Here is a 19547-nt window from a genome sequence, read left to right on the forward strand (position 1 = left end):
GAACTCGAGGAAGGAATTGTCCGATTTACGGCTGTCTTTATTCTATCATGTTTTCTGTATAAAACATTTATTCCATGTGATGGAGGAACATGTTATTTGCAAGTGGTTGAAAAATCTTGAACGAGAATTGTGTCTGAAAATAATCTGATAATATAATGATGAGTTTTGTTAGAAATACTAGGAATTTTATAGTAAAAGGTAAATTCAACGGGGTTGATTAAAAGATCAATCAATGAACATTCTGCGATTGGACCCATGAACTTGCTCATAGTAAGAAAACGTGAATGTTTGAAGGTATTGGTAACAAAAAACAAATTTTGGGCGGGACGAAGTTTGCCGGGTCAGCTAGTGTATTTATAATTTCAATAAATCAGATCTTCTTCAAGTCGCAAACGTTATCGCACCAACTGTATTATCCAGGTCTGGTCGAATTATCACTTCTTTGCTTCGAAGGGACATGCAGAGCAGCCCTTCATCGAATGTGAAGATGCTGGAAAACGGGTCGACGAATGGTTTTCATCGAAATAAAAAATAGTTTTATAAGCGACGTGAAATCTAAAATTTGCCTGAGAGATGCACGAAATGTTTAGATTCAATTATTTATCTTTATTTGACTTAGGCTTATATTTATGTAGATCTTAAATATTAAGACTTGGGTTTAAAAATGATAAATGATGACTCCTTGTTTTCTTCTGCATAATTACATAAATGGTATTTCCATGTATATTTTTGAACAGAATGCGGTTCCGGATTCTACCACATTACCTCAACTAACTAGAACTTGTAAGGAGACAAGTGCATGCAAGAAATATTTTTTTCAGGGCTTCCATTTGATGTATCACAAGAGAAAAAATACAGATTTTGAACAATGAAAAAACTCAATTCAAATTCAATTACTACACAAAATCACAGTCCTATGTCAAGGTCCCGTCCGTGCCCCTAGGGACAGACCTATCAACTTTTTCTTCAAAAAATTTGTATCATCGAAAATATTCATTATACTTAGGGCAGCGTAACTGATTTTGTTCGAACGAAAAACACATTTCATGGTACATTTGTTTGGTTAAATATCACGACCGTCATTTACCAGAAATTGATTGTTATTCACTATACAATACATTTGCAATTTAATGCAATATACTTAAATGAATTCACCCATTAATTGACCTACTATCGAATAAAACTATTCCTTCAACATTGCAGATAATCTCAATCACGACTATTCAGGCGATTAAGGTTGGTCGGTTGAATCGAGACAACACATTCAATTATCAGTATCATGTATCATTATTGGGATTTTCAAACAATTTACCATCAACAAATGCGTGCAATCGTGTCCGGAACATTAAACAACGATGCCAATGAAATTGGTCCTATCAGTGATATATTATCATCGCCCTAATTAAGTTTAATCACGATTTCATATGCCAAAGTGTGGATAATAGCGACTGTGCATTATAACAGGTATTTGTAGAAAGTAATTGTGAAAATGTTGGTCCTCGAAAAAAAAAATGTTTCCACACTCATCTCGCACTTTTAAAAAAATAAAACTCATTGAATGGTTTTATTATTTCCTAGAATTGTAATAGAACTTCTGAGAGGAATTGTATTAAGGAATTTATTTTTAATACATGTTTTCACGTGGATCAAATCAAGTAATTGATTTACTGAGTTCAACTGGCGCTCCATTAGTATTGAAAGCATACGAGGTCTGTTCAAATAATACCGCGACTTTTGAGTTCGGCATGCTTTTGGTCGTTCCCATCTACTCGGTCCTCTGAGAACTTTTTCTTTATTTGAAAAAAAAATAAGTTAATTTTTTCATAGTTTTGTGAAAAATGAGCTAATCTATCAACAAAAGGTGTCTCAAAGATCGACTTGAAAATTACCACCGAAGTTCTCCGAATCACCATTTTAAGGTTTTTTTTTATCTAAAGCGTTTTAGGAATTCATGCCACCATTACTAACTACTCTATGAGTTGAAAAAAAATCTTGCATTGACAATAAAACATTTTTTTTTAATTCAACCTTCAATATAATCACATTTTAGCTGTATACATTTAATCTAGTGATTTATAAAACAGAAAAGAATAACGATGATGTGGAATGAGCATGGTCGTAAACACCAAAAATATTATCCGTGATCCGAAAGACAATTTAAAATTAAACAGTGCAATGTAGTTTATTATTCACAGTCATGATTATTCAGCTAAAAACAAAAAAAAAATTCCATTACTGAGTGGTGTTGGTGGTTAGTTCATTTGTGCATATTTGGGTAGTGCAGGTTTATGAGGCTCAGATGAGTGAACTACGTTTGCACTATTCTACGATGGAAATTTACAAGATCTGGAGAACGAAGTAGTTTTTTGTAGTATATAAATTATTTTTTTTATGCTCATAAAACAGATTTTTCTCTATAATGAATATTTTCGATGGATAGCAATTGGATAGCATTCATTTTACGTTGTAATGTGAAAATGTATCTGCAAATTGGGAAACTCGCAGGCGTCGAAAAACCTGAATTCACGATGCTACATGAAGAGCTGAAATATTTTTATTCTCATATTCTCAATAATATATAGGAATATTACGTTGTTTCAATGTCCAATGGTATTAAATTTGATCACTTGAAAAGCGGCATAAATTTTAGGTTAGAATAGCAGCAAAATAAATTATCAGAACAATGAACAGCGAAATGCAGATCATTTGAAAGGATATTTGTCGAAGTTTTTACGTGCAGCTGATCAATCAAATGAGAAATAGATTCGATTTTGATGATCCGACGCTCCGAAGCTGCGGCAATGTTAAATCCCAGAAACTTTTCCAATTTGACAAGCATTAACGTTGTGTTAGAAGCGTCTTGTTTGTAACGTTCTCACTATGCTTCACTTCTCGGCAACTGTCGAGCGATTTTTTACTGAATATAATCAGAACAAAAATAAGCTTAGAAATTGGCTCAGAAATGATACGATGAACGCTATTTTGAGATCAAAAGAGTTGATTAAATATCGTGGTGGCAACTCGAAAATTTCAACAAATGATAGTATGCAATCTAGATTCAGAAAAAACTATGTATAAGCATCATCAAACAATCGAATGACTTACAAATGTAAATGTAGTATTTTTAGTAAATAAATGATTATTGTTTCATGTCAATAAATTAGTTTTTTCTCTACAACAAATATTCTGATACAGTTTTTTGGAAAAACAGATTAAATGTGGCAACACTGGTCGTAACTTTCACAATCATGGGTTATGAAAAATATAAAATTAAACGTGAAACTTCGTTCTAACATTTTTTTTTGAGTTCAACCTTTAGTAAAATCACTGATCTGGTCCCAAAATGTCCGGTATTTTTGCTAGTCTATTACACAGTCTACCGAGTGATACAGTTCTCAAATCTCAGTAGACCCTAGGCCATGTATTCATGTGAATCATTGAAATGACCAACCGGTGGATGACCTGGTTGACCTCGTTATGGTGGATTTGATAATGGATATCCTAAGTTATTCATAATATTTTAGTCTGCTCAGTCTGATGAGCTATTCCAGCAGTGTAAGTTAAGGTAGGCATTCTGAACATATACGGTACTTTTAAGCGGATCCATTGTTTACTAAATTGGTGTTCCATTTTGTAATAACGGTAGGGTAAGAATTACCAGCAGGAACAGCTGCTTGTGTGGGACTGATTTTTTCGATGGATATTACGTTACCGCGTCGTGTTCTAGCCGAGATTGAAGACCGACAAAAAACTGTCCGTTTGGTTTTCGTCGGTCTCTACGATCCGATAATAAACTTTGAATCATTTATTACTTTTCTACTGTTGTTCCCAGTGCCTATGTTCTCCAAACGAGAATGTCACTGTCGGTCCGACGAGACCAGTGCGGACTAGCCAGAAATCAACGTGTTCGCGAAATGAGATGATGGTGCTTAACAATTTCATATTTTATGTTTGAAAAGAACTTTAATGGAAATAATCAACTCGGTTTTAAATGTTTGGTCCCACTCATTAATGATGCACCATTGCAATAATTTGCAGAACCGAAATAATTTTGAGAAAAGTTCGACACATTCAAACAAAAATCAACGCTAAATTATATAGTATTAAATTGTTTTTGGGACAACATCTGCGAAAACGTGAAGATACCTTCTCAGCAACAAACACTACCGACGTGAACTGTTCACTGCATCTTTTTTTTTTCTTTCAATGGAATCGTAATTAATTTCAAGCGTTCATTTTCAGGATATTTGCCGCTTCCAGCAGGAAGCGTGATGCACTGCACGAGCTATTTATTTGCGAGTTATTGCTCGCCATGTGGTATTTAGTATATCGAAATGTGAACTTAAACTGGCCCTTCCGCTGTTGGTTGGGCTTGGGCTTGTGCTCGCTATACATCACTTACCTATTACGTTCAGATGTACGAAATGGCTCATATGTGGCGTTGTGGAGATCTGACACTCGTAGATGCCCGAATCTCGGTGCTGCGGATACTTGATCTGCAGACTCCAGTCTTCTGTGTGGGGATGATGTATCGCACGAAATCGCTGATCGGAGGTGTACGTGTAACGGCCAACGGTGAGCAGATGTATATCACGATGCCGCACCCAGGAAACTTGCAGCAGCATCTGAAACGAGGGGATGGAAGGAGAAAGCGGCTCCATGAGTTAACGAGAAGGAAAAATAATGAACTTCAACGTACGAGGATGGGAGCTACAATTTATGTGCGATTCATGATGTCATTAAGGCTTCCCGTTGCTATGGCACCCGTAAAAATGCTATGAAACTTTATCGTGGAACATGGCACCGCTTTCAGCACAAATGTCAACAAGATATCAAAATACAGCTGAAGTGAAATCAAAGAGCTAACCATTAATACAACAGTGAAGATTTGTCTGCTGCCTTCCGAACGTAACTTGAATCCGGGCTGGGAAATGTTGGGCCATTAATGAACATTTCATAATTCCTGTTTCTGTTTTGTATGTAATGAATCGAGTCTAAAGTGTAGTTGTGTTTTGCAAGAAATGGAGAGATAAATCATATGGAATTTAGAAATTTTACCTCCTGCCTTTTTAAGATTCCCGAACTGTGCAGGAAACATATGACATGAAATTTCATGGTAAAATCAAGTAGTGCATATAATTTTCAAACTCATATTCTTCGATGGTTTTTGTGCATTTAAAATTCCGGAAATATGTAAGCCAGATGGACAAGTATTTCATTTCTTATTTATCTCTATGTTCACAAGCAAACTCATTTCTAATTCCCACATGGGATATTACTGGCTCCAACTGGCTAAAATGGAATGTATTCTTGAATTGTTATATGCATTAAAACAAACCATAAAATATTTTTACAAACATGAAAGCATGGCTATATAACAGCGTCATATAAGAAAACATTCTATAAAAACATAAAATCCTGATATTGGAAGCTACCATTGCACAATGGTCTAGGAGATGTACTTAAGTAGAAATTAGCATTTAGAGCTCGACAATTATTCTCTAGAAAAAAACTGTCTTCGACAAAGTTGTTACATATGACAGAGCGACACTATATATATCAACACTATGTTATTTTTTGTGTTTGAGTAAAATAAAATTTAAATCATGAGTTTTCGGGTAAAAACACATCAATAACTTTAAGTATGATTAAGATATTGACAAGTTCTGCATCGCAAAATGTTGGAATTGATAAGCTCTAAAAGTCATATGAAGACAGTTTTGATGTAGAATTTGAAATATAAAGGTGAATGCTAAGACACCCGTTTTTTCATGGTCACCCTAATGCAACTTAGAAAAAAAGCGCTAAATCGATTATATTAAAAGAAACAAAAAAGCTTTGTTCTACACAGTTGTTTAAAATAACTGGGGCTACAACATTGTCGAACTATGTTTATCTCTATTTATAAAGATTTTTTTTTATCTGTATTATAGTGATTTTCAACTCATTTGGCTGGTTCGTCACTTTTTACTTCCATTTTTGGAAGAATGTCGGGAGTGAGAATTGAACTCGTGACCTTTAGCGTGAGAGGCATGGATGTTACCACTACGCCAGATCGCCTCCACTATTTATAAAGATAAGAAAGTTAGATTTTTTATTTCATCGAAAATTTTGGTCACCCTATTTTTGATAACATAAAAATGAGCGCTCTATCATATGTCACAACTTTGTTGAACATAGTTTTTTGTCTAAAGAATAAGTATCTCCCACAAAGTTGTTTTTGGCGCTTTTTATCTAAGTTGCATTAGGGTAATCATGAAAAATCGTTTTTTTTTCTTTAACTTTTACATTTCAAATTCTACATCAAAACTGTCTTCGTATGGTTTTTGGATCTTAACAATACCAACATTTTGCGAGGCAGAACATGTCAATATCTTAATCCTACTCAAAGCTATTGATGTTTTTACCCCAAAACACATGATTCCAATTTAATTTTACTTAAACACAAAAAAATAACATAGTTTTTAAAAACACATACACCAAGGTTTTTTACGCGGTTTTTTTTGTGCGGTTTTATTACGAGGTTTTTTTACGCGAATTTTCCAATTAACGCGGATTTTCCAATTAACGCGGTTTTTTACGCGGATTTTCCAATTAATGCGTTTTTTTTACGCGGTACCCATGCAATATCACATCTCCCCCTCAGCTCATATTTTTCTCTTATGTTCCCTCAGAGCATATTACGGTAATTAGTGCTTGTAACGGAGCTTAGCGCTTATGAAAGAAATTAGTGCTGCTGCGATTCGTGAATGGATTTCCCTGTCTACGTAGCTCTGGGTGGTCCAACAGTGGTACTGCACGTGCCTCGGCAGTAGAGTGTACCAAATCACATGGGAATCTTCTAGCAACAACAGATGTCCTCATTCGTGAGGAAAACCGAACTATGGCTACCAGTAACCAACGAAATTGCAGGAAAAAACTACGCGTTTTCGGAATCGAGTAACACTCAACTTTTTACTTCCGTTCTACGTAAGGATAGTCCCATTTGATATCTATCATAAGGTGACATGTTTTTTTACGCGGATTTTCCAATTAACGCGGTTTTTTACGCGGACTTTCGCGGACGCGGAGTATATTATATAGAGTGAAATTTGTTCTTTCAAATTCCGTTAATAAACATTTTTTTATGTTTGGCCCAGAAAGAATGACAAACAAATGAAAAGAGCGTGTTTTTTGGGAAGAAATATCAATAACTTTGGGTGAAGTTGAGATATTGACAAGTTCTGCATCGCAAAATGTTTCTATTAGTAAGTTATAAAAGTCTTCCGAAGACAGTTTGTATGTAGAACTTGAAACCTAAAAGTTAGAGCAAAGAAACTTTTTTTTTCATGGTGACCCTAACGTAACTTAGAAAAAGTGCTATATCGATTATTTCAAGAGATAGAAAAAAACTTTGTTTTACAAAGATATCTCAAATAACTGGGGCTACAACATTGTCGTATATTTACGTCTATCTATAAAGATAAGAAAGTTAGATTTTTTTATTTCATCGACAATTGGTAACCCTATTTTTGATAACATAAAAATTCATGCATCTCCTGGACCATTGTGCATTGGTAATTTTCAAGATTCAACGCGTGTGATTGAAAAAACTATCTGGAAGCCTTTTTTTAAGGGGGTTCTCGTAACACGTTTTTGTAAATAAGTTTTTCAACAGTTATTATAGAGCAACTCCACGTCAAATCAATCAGCCACTGCCTCAACCCTCTCTAATTTATCGATACTTTGATACAGCTACTCAAAGTCATAGTTTCCAACGTCATGTAATCTTAATAACGAGTGATTTTTGAGAGTGTGTATCCAGAACCATTACGTTTTTCAAAAATCGTAGTTGCAAATCGAATTTTGCGAATTTTGCTAAAATGTTTTTTTTTTAATGAAGATTGTTAAAAAAAATATTAAGGTATAAAAGATTTCCATATGAAATTAAATTTTACCATATTAAATTAAGTTTAAACAACGCTGTATACAGACGTGTTTGTTATACTGTTAACACTTTGCCGTCCGCACATCGAAAACGTAAGCTTCGTCAAATATGATTCTTTTCATATACAGGACAGACTCGATTATTTTACGGTTTTTTATTTCGTTTCACTGTATATAATCGAGTCGAAAAAAAAATCGTTTTTTATGCATATATTTTTTGTTTTTAGAATATAGAAGAAAAAATAATTTTTTATTCATCTCCTTAAGGTCAGAAAACACCTTTCTCACATGAAAAAAAAATTAATTTATCCAGAATCCCTCAGGAGGAGACGATCATCTTTGATGAAAAAAATCTACGCATATGTTAGAATTTCAATAACGACAGAGTTATAGAACATTTTTTTTGTTTCGTACTCTGTTGCCTCAAACTTGCTCTACATAAAAAAGTACGCTACGGAAGACGATTCTATTGTTTCTATTTGAAAGATGAGAAAATTGAGTACAGGATACAGTAGTGGATCATCTAAATTAGTGGATTTGATAACATTTTGAAAGTGAAAACTTAAAAGTTAGTCATTTTTAAGGTAATATTATTAAATGTATCCTAAAATGTCATATTAAATTTGATTGTTTCCATCAACTAAATAAAAAGCTCTCCAACCGCTCTACTATTTGTTATTTGACACCCAACTTATATTTTTCTTAATTCCGCTGTAATATCGAAATGATGAAATCAAAAATCAACTCCTGATGAAAATTCAAGAAAATCTTCAAAAACCACGATTTTTACCCCACTGTACATATTATAGCCACTTAAATTTCACCTTAACGTTGGAAGATTACACTTTATCTTGTAATAAGTCATATTTGAAATGTAATTTTTTTTTTAATTTTTTTAAACTGTATATAGTCGAGTCCAAATTATTTATAATCGAATCATATATAATCGAGTCCGACCTGTACCGCAGAAAAAACCGCACAAGAACAGAAAATCGCACAAAACAAAATTCGCACAAAAAAAGGCTTGCCTGTATATAAAAAGGGATTTCTGTCTGTCTTTCTAAATTCTGATTCTTATGGACTCGGAAATTACTGAAACGATCGATGTGAAAATTTGAATGTAGGGGTTTTTGGAGCCGGGGAAGTTTCTCATGATAGTACGAGACCCCATCCACTCTCTATAGGGGGGGGGAGGTCATAACTCGAGAACTAATGAAGTAAATCGAGCCAATATTTGGCATGTGTCTGCAGAAGCGAAATTTGGAATACTACTCCCATGATTTCAACGCGGAGAAACTGTTAAAGTTCGGCCATCAAGGTGTATCAAGAAAAATCATTAAAAAAATGAGTGGGTTATATCTATGATATAACCGCAAGGTTGACGTGGAACTACCTTAGCTTAGCAATCATTCGTTTGTATTGATTAAATTCTTGATTGAATGAAACAGTTTCCAAATTCGATTGAGTTCAATATATTTGCTCTGTGAGTGAAAAAAATGAACAAATGCCGTGTAAAGTCAATTCATTTATTGTGATTGATTGTTCTTCGTTACAAGTAAATTTAATGACGGACCTTTTACGTTTGGTATAATGACTAGAACAAAATATATGTACGGAAGAATTATCAAACGTTTGATGAACCAGCCTAAGGCTGAAAATCTTTCCAATAAAGACAAAAAAAAATTATTAAACGATTATTTTATTTTACATTTCCGTAAGCCGTAAGAGCACATTTAAATATGAATTAGAGTAGTACTGAATCTCAAAACCCCAAAAAATTTTTTTTCAGAATTTAAATATTGTTTTTAGTACTAAAATTTTTGATGAAATTTTTTTTGATAATTTTTCTTGATACACCGTGGTAAGATGTACATTCAGTATTTTTTTCAAATTTTTATCTCGGATCTATTGAGGATGGCGTGAAATAAACGAAAAAGTACGTTTTTCACTATAGATCCTACGTCAAACCACATAGGGTTTCAAATAAACCACCAAAATTTCTTGTTTAATATCCTTTACAATATTTGCTATACAACTAGTGATTTGGTTTGGGGGCACTTTTTACTCCCTTACCTAACCACTCTTTGGAAATATAAAAAAAAATTTTTTTGATACCGCGCAACACTGAAAAAAAACTCAAAAAAATCACACATATCTAGAAAAGCCGTAGAAACACATTTAAATATGAATTAGAGTAGTACTAAATCTCAAAATTTCAGAAAAAACAATTTCAAAATTTCAATATTTTTTTTGGTGCTGAAATGTGTAATGAATTTTTTTTTGATAATTTTTCTTGATACACCGTAGTAAGATGCACATTCAGTATTTTTTCAAATTTTTATCTCGGATCTTTTGAGGATGGCGTGAAATAAACGAAAAAGTACGTTTTTCACTATAGATCCTACGTCAAACCACATAGGGGTTCAAATAAACCACCAAGATTTTTTATTTAATATCCTTTAAAATATTTGCTATACAGCTAGTGATTTGGTTTGGGGGCACTTTTTACTCCCTTACCTAACCACTCTTTGGAAATATTAAAAAAAATATTTTTTGATACCACGCAACACTGAAAAAAATCACACATATCTAGAAAAGCCGTAGAAACACATTTATATATGAATTAGAGTAGTACTGAATCTCTAAATCTCAAAAAAAAAATTCAAAATTTAAATATTTTTTTTGGTACTAACATTTTTAATGAAATTTTTTTTTTGATAATTTTTCTTGATACACCGTAGTAAGATGCACATTCAGTATTTTTTTCAAATTTTTATCTCGGATCTTTTGAGGATCGCGTGAAATAAACGGAAAAGTACGTTTTTCACTATAGATCCTACGTCAAACCACATAGGGGTTCAAATAAACCGCCAAATTTTCTTATTTAATATCCTTTACAATATTTGCCATACAGCTAGTGATTTGGTTTGGGGGCACTTTTTACTCCCTTACCCGGCCAGGCCCTTTCTGTATTACTCGATAATTAGTCGAGCAAACGAAACCAAATTCGGTATATAGAGGTTTTAAGGCGCAATAAAAGTTTTCACGATGGCTGCCATACAAATGAAAGACAAATTCCTGCATGACTTGAAAACTAATCAAGAAAATAGCAAATTTGGCATGCTTTAGGGGCATGTTTTAGGGGACACAAAACGTTTCTATGGCGAATAGACACTCCTTCCCTCTCTGAGGGGGGAGGGGGGTTGCCATACAAATAAAGCATACATTTCCGCATAATTCAAGAACTAATCAAGCGAATGGAGCGAAATTTAGCATGTGAAGATTTTAGGGGGCACGAAACGTTTCTATGGTGAATGAACACTCCTCCCCCCTCTCTAAGGGTGAAGAGGAGAGGGGTCTGTCTTTATTCTATCATATTTTCTGTATCAAACATTTATTCCATGCAACGGAGAAACATGTTATTTGCAAGTAATTGAGAAATTTTGAACGATAATTGTGTCTGAAAATAATCTGATATTATAATGATGAGTTTTGGTAGAAGTACTAGGATTTTTTTTAGTAATAGGTAAATTCAACGGGGTCGATTAGAAGATCAATGAATGAACAGTTCTGCGATTGGATTCATGAACGTGCGCTTAGTAGGAAAACGTATTTATGATTCATCCCCTTAAAGTAGTAAAACACCTTTCTCACAGGAAAAAAAAAATATCCAGATTCCCTCAGGAGGTGATAGACGATCATATTTGATGAAAAAAATCCTCCTACGCATATGTTCGGATTTCAACAATGACATAGTTACAGAACTATTTTTGTTTTTGTTTCAGACTCTGTTGCTTCAAACCGGCTCTAATTTAAAAAGTACGCTACGGAAGACGATTATGATGATTTTATTTGAAAGATGAGGAAATTTGAAATTTAGTACAGGATATAGTAGTGGAACAACTAAATTAGTGAAATTTAATAACATTTTGGAAGTGAAGCACTTAAAAGTTAATAATTTTTAATGTGATATTATCAATTTTATCCTAAATTTTTTTATTAAACTAGATTGTTTCTATTAATTAAAATGAAGTTCTTTAACCGCTCCATAATTTGTTCTTTGACGTACAACTTCTGTCTTTCTTAATTTGGCTGCAATATCGATATAAACAAATCCTGGTGAAAATTCAAGCAAAATCTTCAAAAATCTGTATATGTACTAGCCACTTAAACTTCACCTTAATGTTGAAAGGTTACATTTCATAGTCAAGCCCTTTCAATTGATACCCATATTGATGGGGTTTGCGAAAAAAAATATATATGGCGCTATTTTGTGGTGGTGGTCATTTTGGATTTGAATTTTTAAAAACTGTATTCTACTAGTCAAGCCCTTTCATTAGATACCCATATTGATGGAGTTCTGAGAAAATATGAAATCCGCCATTTTGTAGTGGCCGCCATTTTGGATTTGCATTTTTCATAAATCACTGCGTTCTAATAGTCAAGCCCTTTTTTTGATAGCCATTTTAGCTATTCAATATAGAATTATTATACAAATTATTCGAAATTTCCGAAAATCAAAAATAAAATACTCCGGATAATCGGGTCTAAAATTCCGGATAATCGAATCCCACTTAATCGAGTCTCTGGATAATCGAGTCTCCGGATAATCGAGTCCGACCTGTATTGATAACACAAACAAATTTCGGGCGAGACGAAGTTTTCCGGGTCAGCTAGTTTTTATTTAAATGCGTTCGTATCTCTACATGTGGCGTAAATTTTCCTGACTTTTTAAGAGCATTGCGAGACATAAAAATAATTTTCTTCATCGTCTGCATTATTATTTTCATTTACTTGAGATCGATTATTTTTTGAATTCGTGATTCTCAATTGTAAGATTAAAATTTAAAAACTAATAATAATTTGGATTTTTTTAAGTGTTCTTCTCATTAATCAGAATGATCTTTCCACAAGGACATTATTTTTTCTCACAGAGCCCTATCGTACTGCTGACTCCTATGAATTTGGCAAACCATCTAAATCCAATGTAAAATCTCATCTATTTTAAGATACGAGAAAAACGAAGCTTTGTACAGCGCAATGCTCTAAATATAGCAACAAAATTTAGACATATAAAAAACAAAATTTAAATAAATATTAGAGCAGTACTGGGTCTAAAAAAATAATTTCAAATTAAAATGAAAATTAATTTAAATTTGTTTTCGATACACCTTAGTAAGATGTACTTTTAGTATTTTGTTCATATTTTTGTCTCAAAGCTATTGAGAATGGCGTGAAAAAAAACGAAAAGGTGCATTTTTTACCATATGGGCTCGCCCATATGGGCGATCAAAATGATTGACAATAAGTGTCTTCAATATCGTGACAGTTAGGCTTTCAACATCCGATCTACCCTCAATCAATATTTTGCCACCTTACACGGTCAATATCGCCCTCAACCCGAGACAACGAAGATATCCGCGATGGCTAGTGACGACATTCGAGTTTGGGATCCAAACTATTCTCCATCAGATTAAGAGGCTAAAAGGCAATTTTAAATTGGTAAAACTTGAATTAAAATATCTACTTGGTATTATTTTATTAGTTGAAGCGCGTAGTCCTAACTCTAACTTATCCTATTTCCTCTGAATTTTCAGATATTCCTACTAAAATTTATTATTATACGTCAATTCCAGACACAATTGTATGGGATTTTCTCACCACTTGCAGAAAAAAGTGATTTGCATTCACATAGAATACTAATTTGATTCGGAAAAGTTAATTTTCATTCATAATTTACACTTTAAAACTCGTTTTTCCTTCTCGAAAACACATAATAATACTCGCTTCACAAATACAGACTGTTCCTTTCAGTTTCAGAGATGCCAGATTATTTTAGTTTGCGAAAATATATGCAAGTTATATTATCTACATGCAAATGTTTTTATTCCATAAATAAGACTATGACAGTAGAACCCCGATTAACTGCGAGCGGGTGATCCGCCGTGCGGATTATTCGCGACTGCGAGTTCCATAGTAAATCAATAGGCCTTTCCGGAACTTGATAGTGAGTGGTAGGCCCATGATTTTTTGTTGTGGTCATGGCTTTTACATTATTTAGCCACGACCTTATAGATGGATAGTTTAATGATTTCTGTATTGATAAAACATTGTTTTTATGTTGAAACATATTTTTTTGTGTTTGTTATTCTTTTTTGGTCCTTCAATGGGTCATCCGCGATTTTCGTTATTCGCAATGAGTTTACCCGACTATTCCGCGGATAATCGGGATTCTACTGTAACTTGAATTAACACGTGATGTTTTTTCACCTGTGATTTTCCCAGATCTCCTCATTCTCCAAATTTTATAGCGGAGTGTGAATAAACACACAACTTAGACTAAAGTGGCTGCCCCGTTCGCTAGCGCAAAGAATGACCGAGTTCAACGTTAAAACATTTCTAAGACGTTGTTAATTTTCATTCACTCTCTCACCATCACATTGTCAGTTTTGATTTGTATCATGAAAAGTTCCGTATTTTGCTATTTAAAGTACCGTAATTTACATTTAATGCGACATTTTTCTAATTGGACAGACCTGTAATGCGCCCCTTTTGATTGGACATTTTTACCTCTAATTGGACGTTTTTGTAAACATCGAATTCGGGGCCCAAATTATGACTCCACATTGAAATTCGCCACCAGACGTCGACATTGTACCACTCTCATCGTCAATGTCCAATTACAGGTCAAAATCGCCTCCAATGCGACACTGAGTGGTTCCTCAGCATGTCGCATTAAATGTAAACTATTGTATCAGTTTTCTAAACCAAAAGTTTTCCATTATGATTCCTACAATTTCAGAAGTTTATAAATTTTAATTGCAATCGCAAAAAAGACTAACAAAAATTAAATCCACTGGCAAATCTGGCAACTCAATCTGGAAGTCCGTGAGATAGAACGTCAACATAATGCATCCATATGAAATGTCACGATATTGATGCACAAAAATAAGAAAATCCGGATTTCTGCTTTGTCGGCCATGTTCAGCTGTCATTATGCTATCAAATGTCATCATATTGTCAATAAAGTTGACCGTGTAGGGTCCGCTATAGATCCTATGTTCTACCATATAAGAACTCAAATATATGGTACTACTGACAAAATTTCATATTTAGTACACTATATAATATTTTCCATACAGCTAGTGATTTGGTTTGGGGGCACTTTTTATTCCCTTACCCAGCCAAGAAATAAAAAAAAATATTTTTCCCCGTACCGCGCAACACTGGAAAAAATCTGAAAACAATCACGCATACCTAGAAAAGCCGTATAAACATGTTGAAATATGAATTAGAGTAGTAGTAAATCTCTTCGTAAAAAAAAATAATTCAAAATTTCAATAATTTTTTAGTACTTCAATTTTTTATATTTTTTTTTTTTTTTGATACACTGTAGTGAGATGCACATTCCGTATTTTTTTCAAATTTTTTTGCGAAGCTTTTGAGGATGGCGTGAAATAAACTAAAAACAACGTTTTTCACTATAGATCCTATGCAAACCACATAGGGATTCAAAAAAACCGCCAAAATCTTATTTACTATCCTATACATTATTTGCCATACAGCTGGTGATTTGGTTTGGGGGCACTTTTTACTCCTTTACCCGGCCAGGCCCTTTATTTGAAAAATAGCGGATGGGAAATTCTGGTTCACTCGTCTCATAGCCCAGACCAGACCCTTCCGACTATCATTTTTTCGATCGATGCAGAACCATTTGAGTGGAATACGCTTCACTTCAAGACAGGGTATCAACAATTGGCTGGATTCGAAAGATGAACGCTCCTTTTGCGACGGAATCCATAAAACTCTGATATAATAACACATTTTTTCCCTAAAAGCGATTTGAAATTTTGTGTGATGGTGAGTTACCGCATGGAATAGGTTATGGCCAATCTAGCATTGACGGTCGTTTAACTCCCAATAGATATAGTCTATTATCATCTTATCGACTTTAACTCATTGAGTGGTCTACAGACGTGAGCCTTGAATGGGCGTAGAATCTAACCTAAGCCATGGTAATGAAAATTTGTACAGGTATAAAATAAAGAAAACATTCGAATCAGCTTAGGAAAACCCCTAATTTCCACCAGCCTGAAACCTGTGCCACCGTAACGGTGGGGCTTCCAACGGTCACATCGGGTGAATATAGAATCCGAGGGATTTTCCCGAATTTCACCAACTGCTATTCATGTGAGCTTTTCCCAGCCGTCTGTTTTCAGAATAAAATCATCCCCCACGAATATGACTTCATGTGCACGGCGCGCTTTAATTCATTTGCCATCTCGTGGGGGCGGCAAGAGGACAACAACAGAATACAAGTCATGTCATAACCCCCGGCGCAATGTATTTTCCCGGCGTGAACATGGCAAGGACAGCACTTGGTATTGGTCACCAAGAGCAACCCGCCAGTTGCGGCAGTCCATCCGTTAATCTCTGCCCTGGCAGACTGGTGGGGGGACATATTTTTAACGCAATGAACCATGCAGATTCGCTTACCATCGCTTTCTCGTGTTTTTTGTACAGTTGAGATGATATGATACTGGAATTACTTATATTGTTCAAAACAGAGTTATAAGCCATTAATCAAATAATGGAAAATATGTATTTGAAGATGAATTTTTAAACAGAGAATGTATAATTTGGAAATATTTTATAATCTGTGTAATAATTTTTCAATTGCTACTGTATTTAAAAGAACAAAATAAATAGATCTATCATGTAGTGCTAAAATGTAAAAATGAACCCTTTACGAACTTAAATCAAGGAAAATTGAGAACAAATTGAAATTATCTGAAAACAGTAACTGACTGTAGCAATAAACAATAGTATGACTGTCAGTTGAATATTTTGAAAGCGTGAATATTTGCGAACAGTCTGGTAAAACGAATCAATCCACTGTGAGCAATATTTTCTAATTATTGTGCCTAATTTCCATTAGTCCGGAGAGCAAATCCGCCTAATGGTCAGGTAAAGGATTAAAGGGTGTGTCACATCAAATTGCATTACGGAAAAAACGCTGTAGAAATTTAATTTTTAGGAATTATATCTTCAGCTTTCGCTTATAATCAGATAAGAGTGTATAGATCACGTTGGCCATGCTTCACTGTCGATTTTTCGTAAATTTGGAAAAATGTCGTCGAACGAAAAAGAGCGTCGTGAATTAATCCTGTGCACTCATTTCAGGAATCCGGAGTTGTCACATCGGGACATCGGTAAGATGCTGGGAATCGTCCAATCCACGGTCAGCAGAGTACTAAAACGATACTTCGAGAACCTAACCATCGACCGGAAGGTGAAGAACGGCAAAAATGGATGCTCCGTCAGTGAAAAAGATCACAAGCGCGTAGTTAAGCAGTTTAGACGTGATCCGAGAATTTCGGTCCGGGATGTCGCCAATAAGCTGAATTTGTCAAGTTCATTCGTCCAGCGAACCAAGCAGCGGGAGGGCCTGCGTACATACAAGGTTCAGAAGGCTCCTAACCGCGACGAAAGGCAAAACATGGTGGGGAAGACGCGAGCCCGGAAGCTGTACACCGAAATGCTGACGAAGCCGCATTGCCTGGTAATGGACGACGAAACCTACGTCAAAGCGGACTTTCGTCAGCTGCCGGGCCTGTTGTTCTTCTCCGCAGAGGACAAATTCAGCGTTCCGGAGGAGATTCGCAAGCAGAAACTATCCAAGTTTGCCAAAAAGTACATGGTGTGGCAAGCGATCTGCTCTTGCGGAAAGCGGAGCGCCCCCTTCGTGATGACCGGCACGGTAAACGGGCAGGTTTACCTTAAGGAGTGCCTACAGAAGCGCTTACTACCACTATTGAAGCAGCACGAGGGCCCGACCATCTTCTGGTCGGATCTTGCTTCGTACCACTATTCAAAGGACGTGTTGGAGTGGTACGAAGCCAACGGGGTCACCTTCGTGCCAAAGGAAATGAACCCGCCCAACGCGCCGGAGCTTCGCCCAATAGAGAAATATTGGGCGATTATGAAGCAGGCCCTCCGGAAGAACCCCAAAGTTGTCAAATCGGAGGTGGACTTCAAGAGAAAATGGATTTCTGTTCAAAAAAAACTACAACCTGACGTTGTACAGAACCTTATGGACGGGGTTAAGAGGAAGGTGCGAGCATACGGGCTTGGGCTCGAAGTATGAATAAAAAGAAAATGCCAAAAGTTGTTTAATAGTTTTTATTTTACTGTCTAAAATTTTCAAAAGGATCGGTCTACTGGGCGAATTTCTACAGCGTTTTTTCCGTGATGCAATTTGATGTGACACACCCTTTATTCGCTTTCTACACTGTCTCAAAACACCAAACCCCCGTTGGAGGCATCTCTGTTTCACTATGCTCATCTGCCCGTTTCTATGCAATGGTCGGTATAAATTATGCAGAAACACGCACGAAATGTAAATTCGGTTCGATGGCCACAAGTTCCTTCCCGTGGCGGTACGCAAGTTACAACATTCGCAAACAGTGCTTGTGCTCGAGAGCTCTTTTTATTTTGCGCCTTCCGACGGAGCATGTAAAATTTTCGAACCCCCTGTTGTCCGCTCTAATAGTGCTCAGCAACTTTATCATACACAACTGGCGCAAAACATCATCCTCATCAGCGCCGCCTTCCCCGATTACACCCGGGCCATGTTCGTGACCTCCGAATCATTCCTTTTGGCCAATTGCATCATTTTCCAGCGCGCTTCACGGATAATTTATTCGTGCAACGTACAAGCAATAAATATATTTTTATTATTTTTTGCCATGTTTTCAAAAATTGGCTGCTTTTTATTTTTGTTTGGTTTGGCTTTTAAGCTATTCCCCACAGACAGACATTGTGAATATTATTTCTCTCGTGAGCTGTATCGTATACTTACGCTCGGATGCTGAGGCCAATCGAGCTGTTGCAGTCCTATAACTAACTGTAGTTGGCACTGCCAAATTGACCCAGCTTTTTTTTTGTTTAGTTTTATTCAATGCTTTTTTTACGAAATTTCATATACAAGTGGCGCCAACCCTAGTTGAATAGTATGCCTTTCATAAAATTTCTTTCAAAAAATTATGATATTAGTTTGAATTTCAGTAAGAAAGTGTTTTGAGCTCGGTTAAACCTTTATCCAAGATTTATAGTTTATAAGTAAGTGGATTTAGAGAGATAATTTTTGATTTGCATAGTTGCATATGTGCTTTACGTATAGTGACAACAATATATTATCAGCCATTCAATGCCAAACCGATTTAGTGGTTCACAGATTTTCATGAAAATTGGCAGTTTTGTTCATTTTCGTAAAATATTAGACGCGCATTTTTCATTTTCGCATAAGGGTACCCATTGCCATTTTAGGTTGGTTCCAAAAATTCACTTTTTCCTATTTATTCAAAAATTCACAACGTTCAAATATCTGAACCGATACGCTATCCTTTTTTATTTTTGAAAAAATAATACAACTGCGGAATAGATTAATTTTGTTTGCGTTATTTTTGATTGTACTAGCTGACCCGGCAAACTTCGTCCCGCCCAAAATTTGTTTTTTGTTATCAATACCTTCAAACATTTGCATTTTCTTACTTAGCGCAAGTTCATGAGTCCAATCGCAGAACTGTTCATTGATTGATCTTCTAATCGACCCCGTTGAA

At 35.2% G+C, this 19547-nt stretch overlaps 1 protein-coding gene across 10 annotated transcripts in view; it reads right to left on the reverse strand.

Moving 5' to 3' along the window:
• Positions 1 to 19547, reverse strand: part of LOC129780382 (zwei Ig domain protein zig-8-like) — a 763625-nt gene that overhangs the window by 59700 nt on the left and 684378 nt on the right. For all 10 annotated transcript variants that reach the window (XM_055788581.1, XM_055788580.1, XM_055788579.1 and 7 more), the window contains one exon: positions 4403 to 4625. In XM_055788581.1, the coding sequence (XP_055644556.1) occupies positions 4403 to 4625 (223 nt within the window). The remainder of the gene's footprint in view (positions 1 to 4402; positions 4626 to 19547) is intronic.

Source organism: Toxorhynchites rutilus, chromosome 3 (genome assembly GCF_029784135.1).
Source record: "Toxorhynchites rutilus septentrionalis strain SRP chromosome 3, ASM2978413v1, whole genome shotgun sequence".
Classification (NCBI taxonomy): Eukaryota; Metazoa; Arthropoda; class Insecta; order Diptera; family Culicidae; genus Toxorhynchites; species Toxorhynchites rutilus.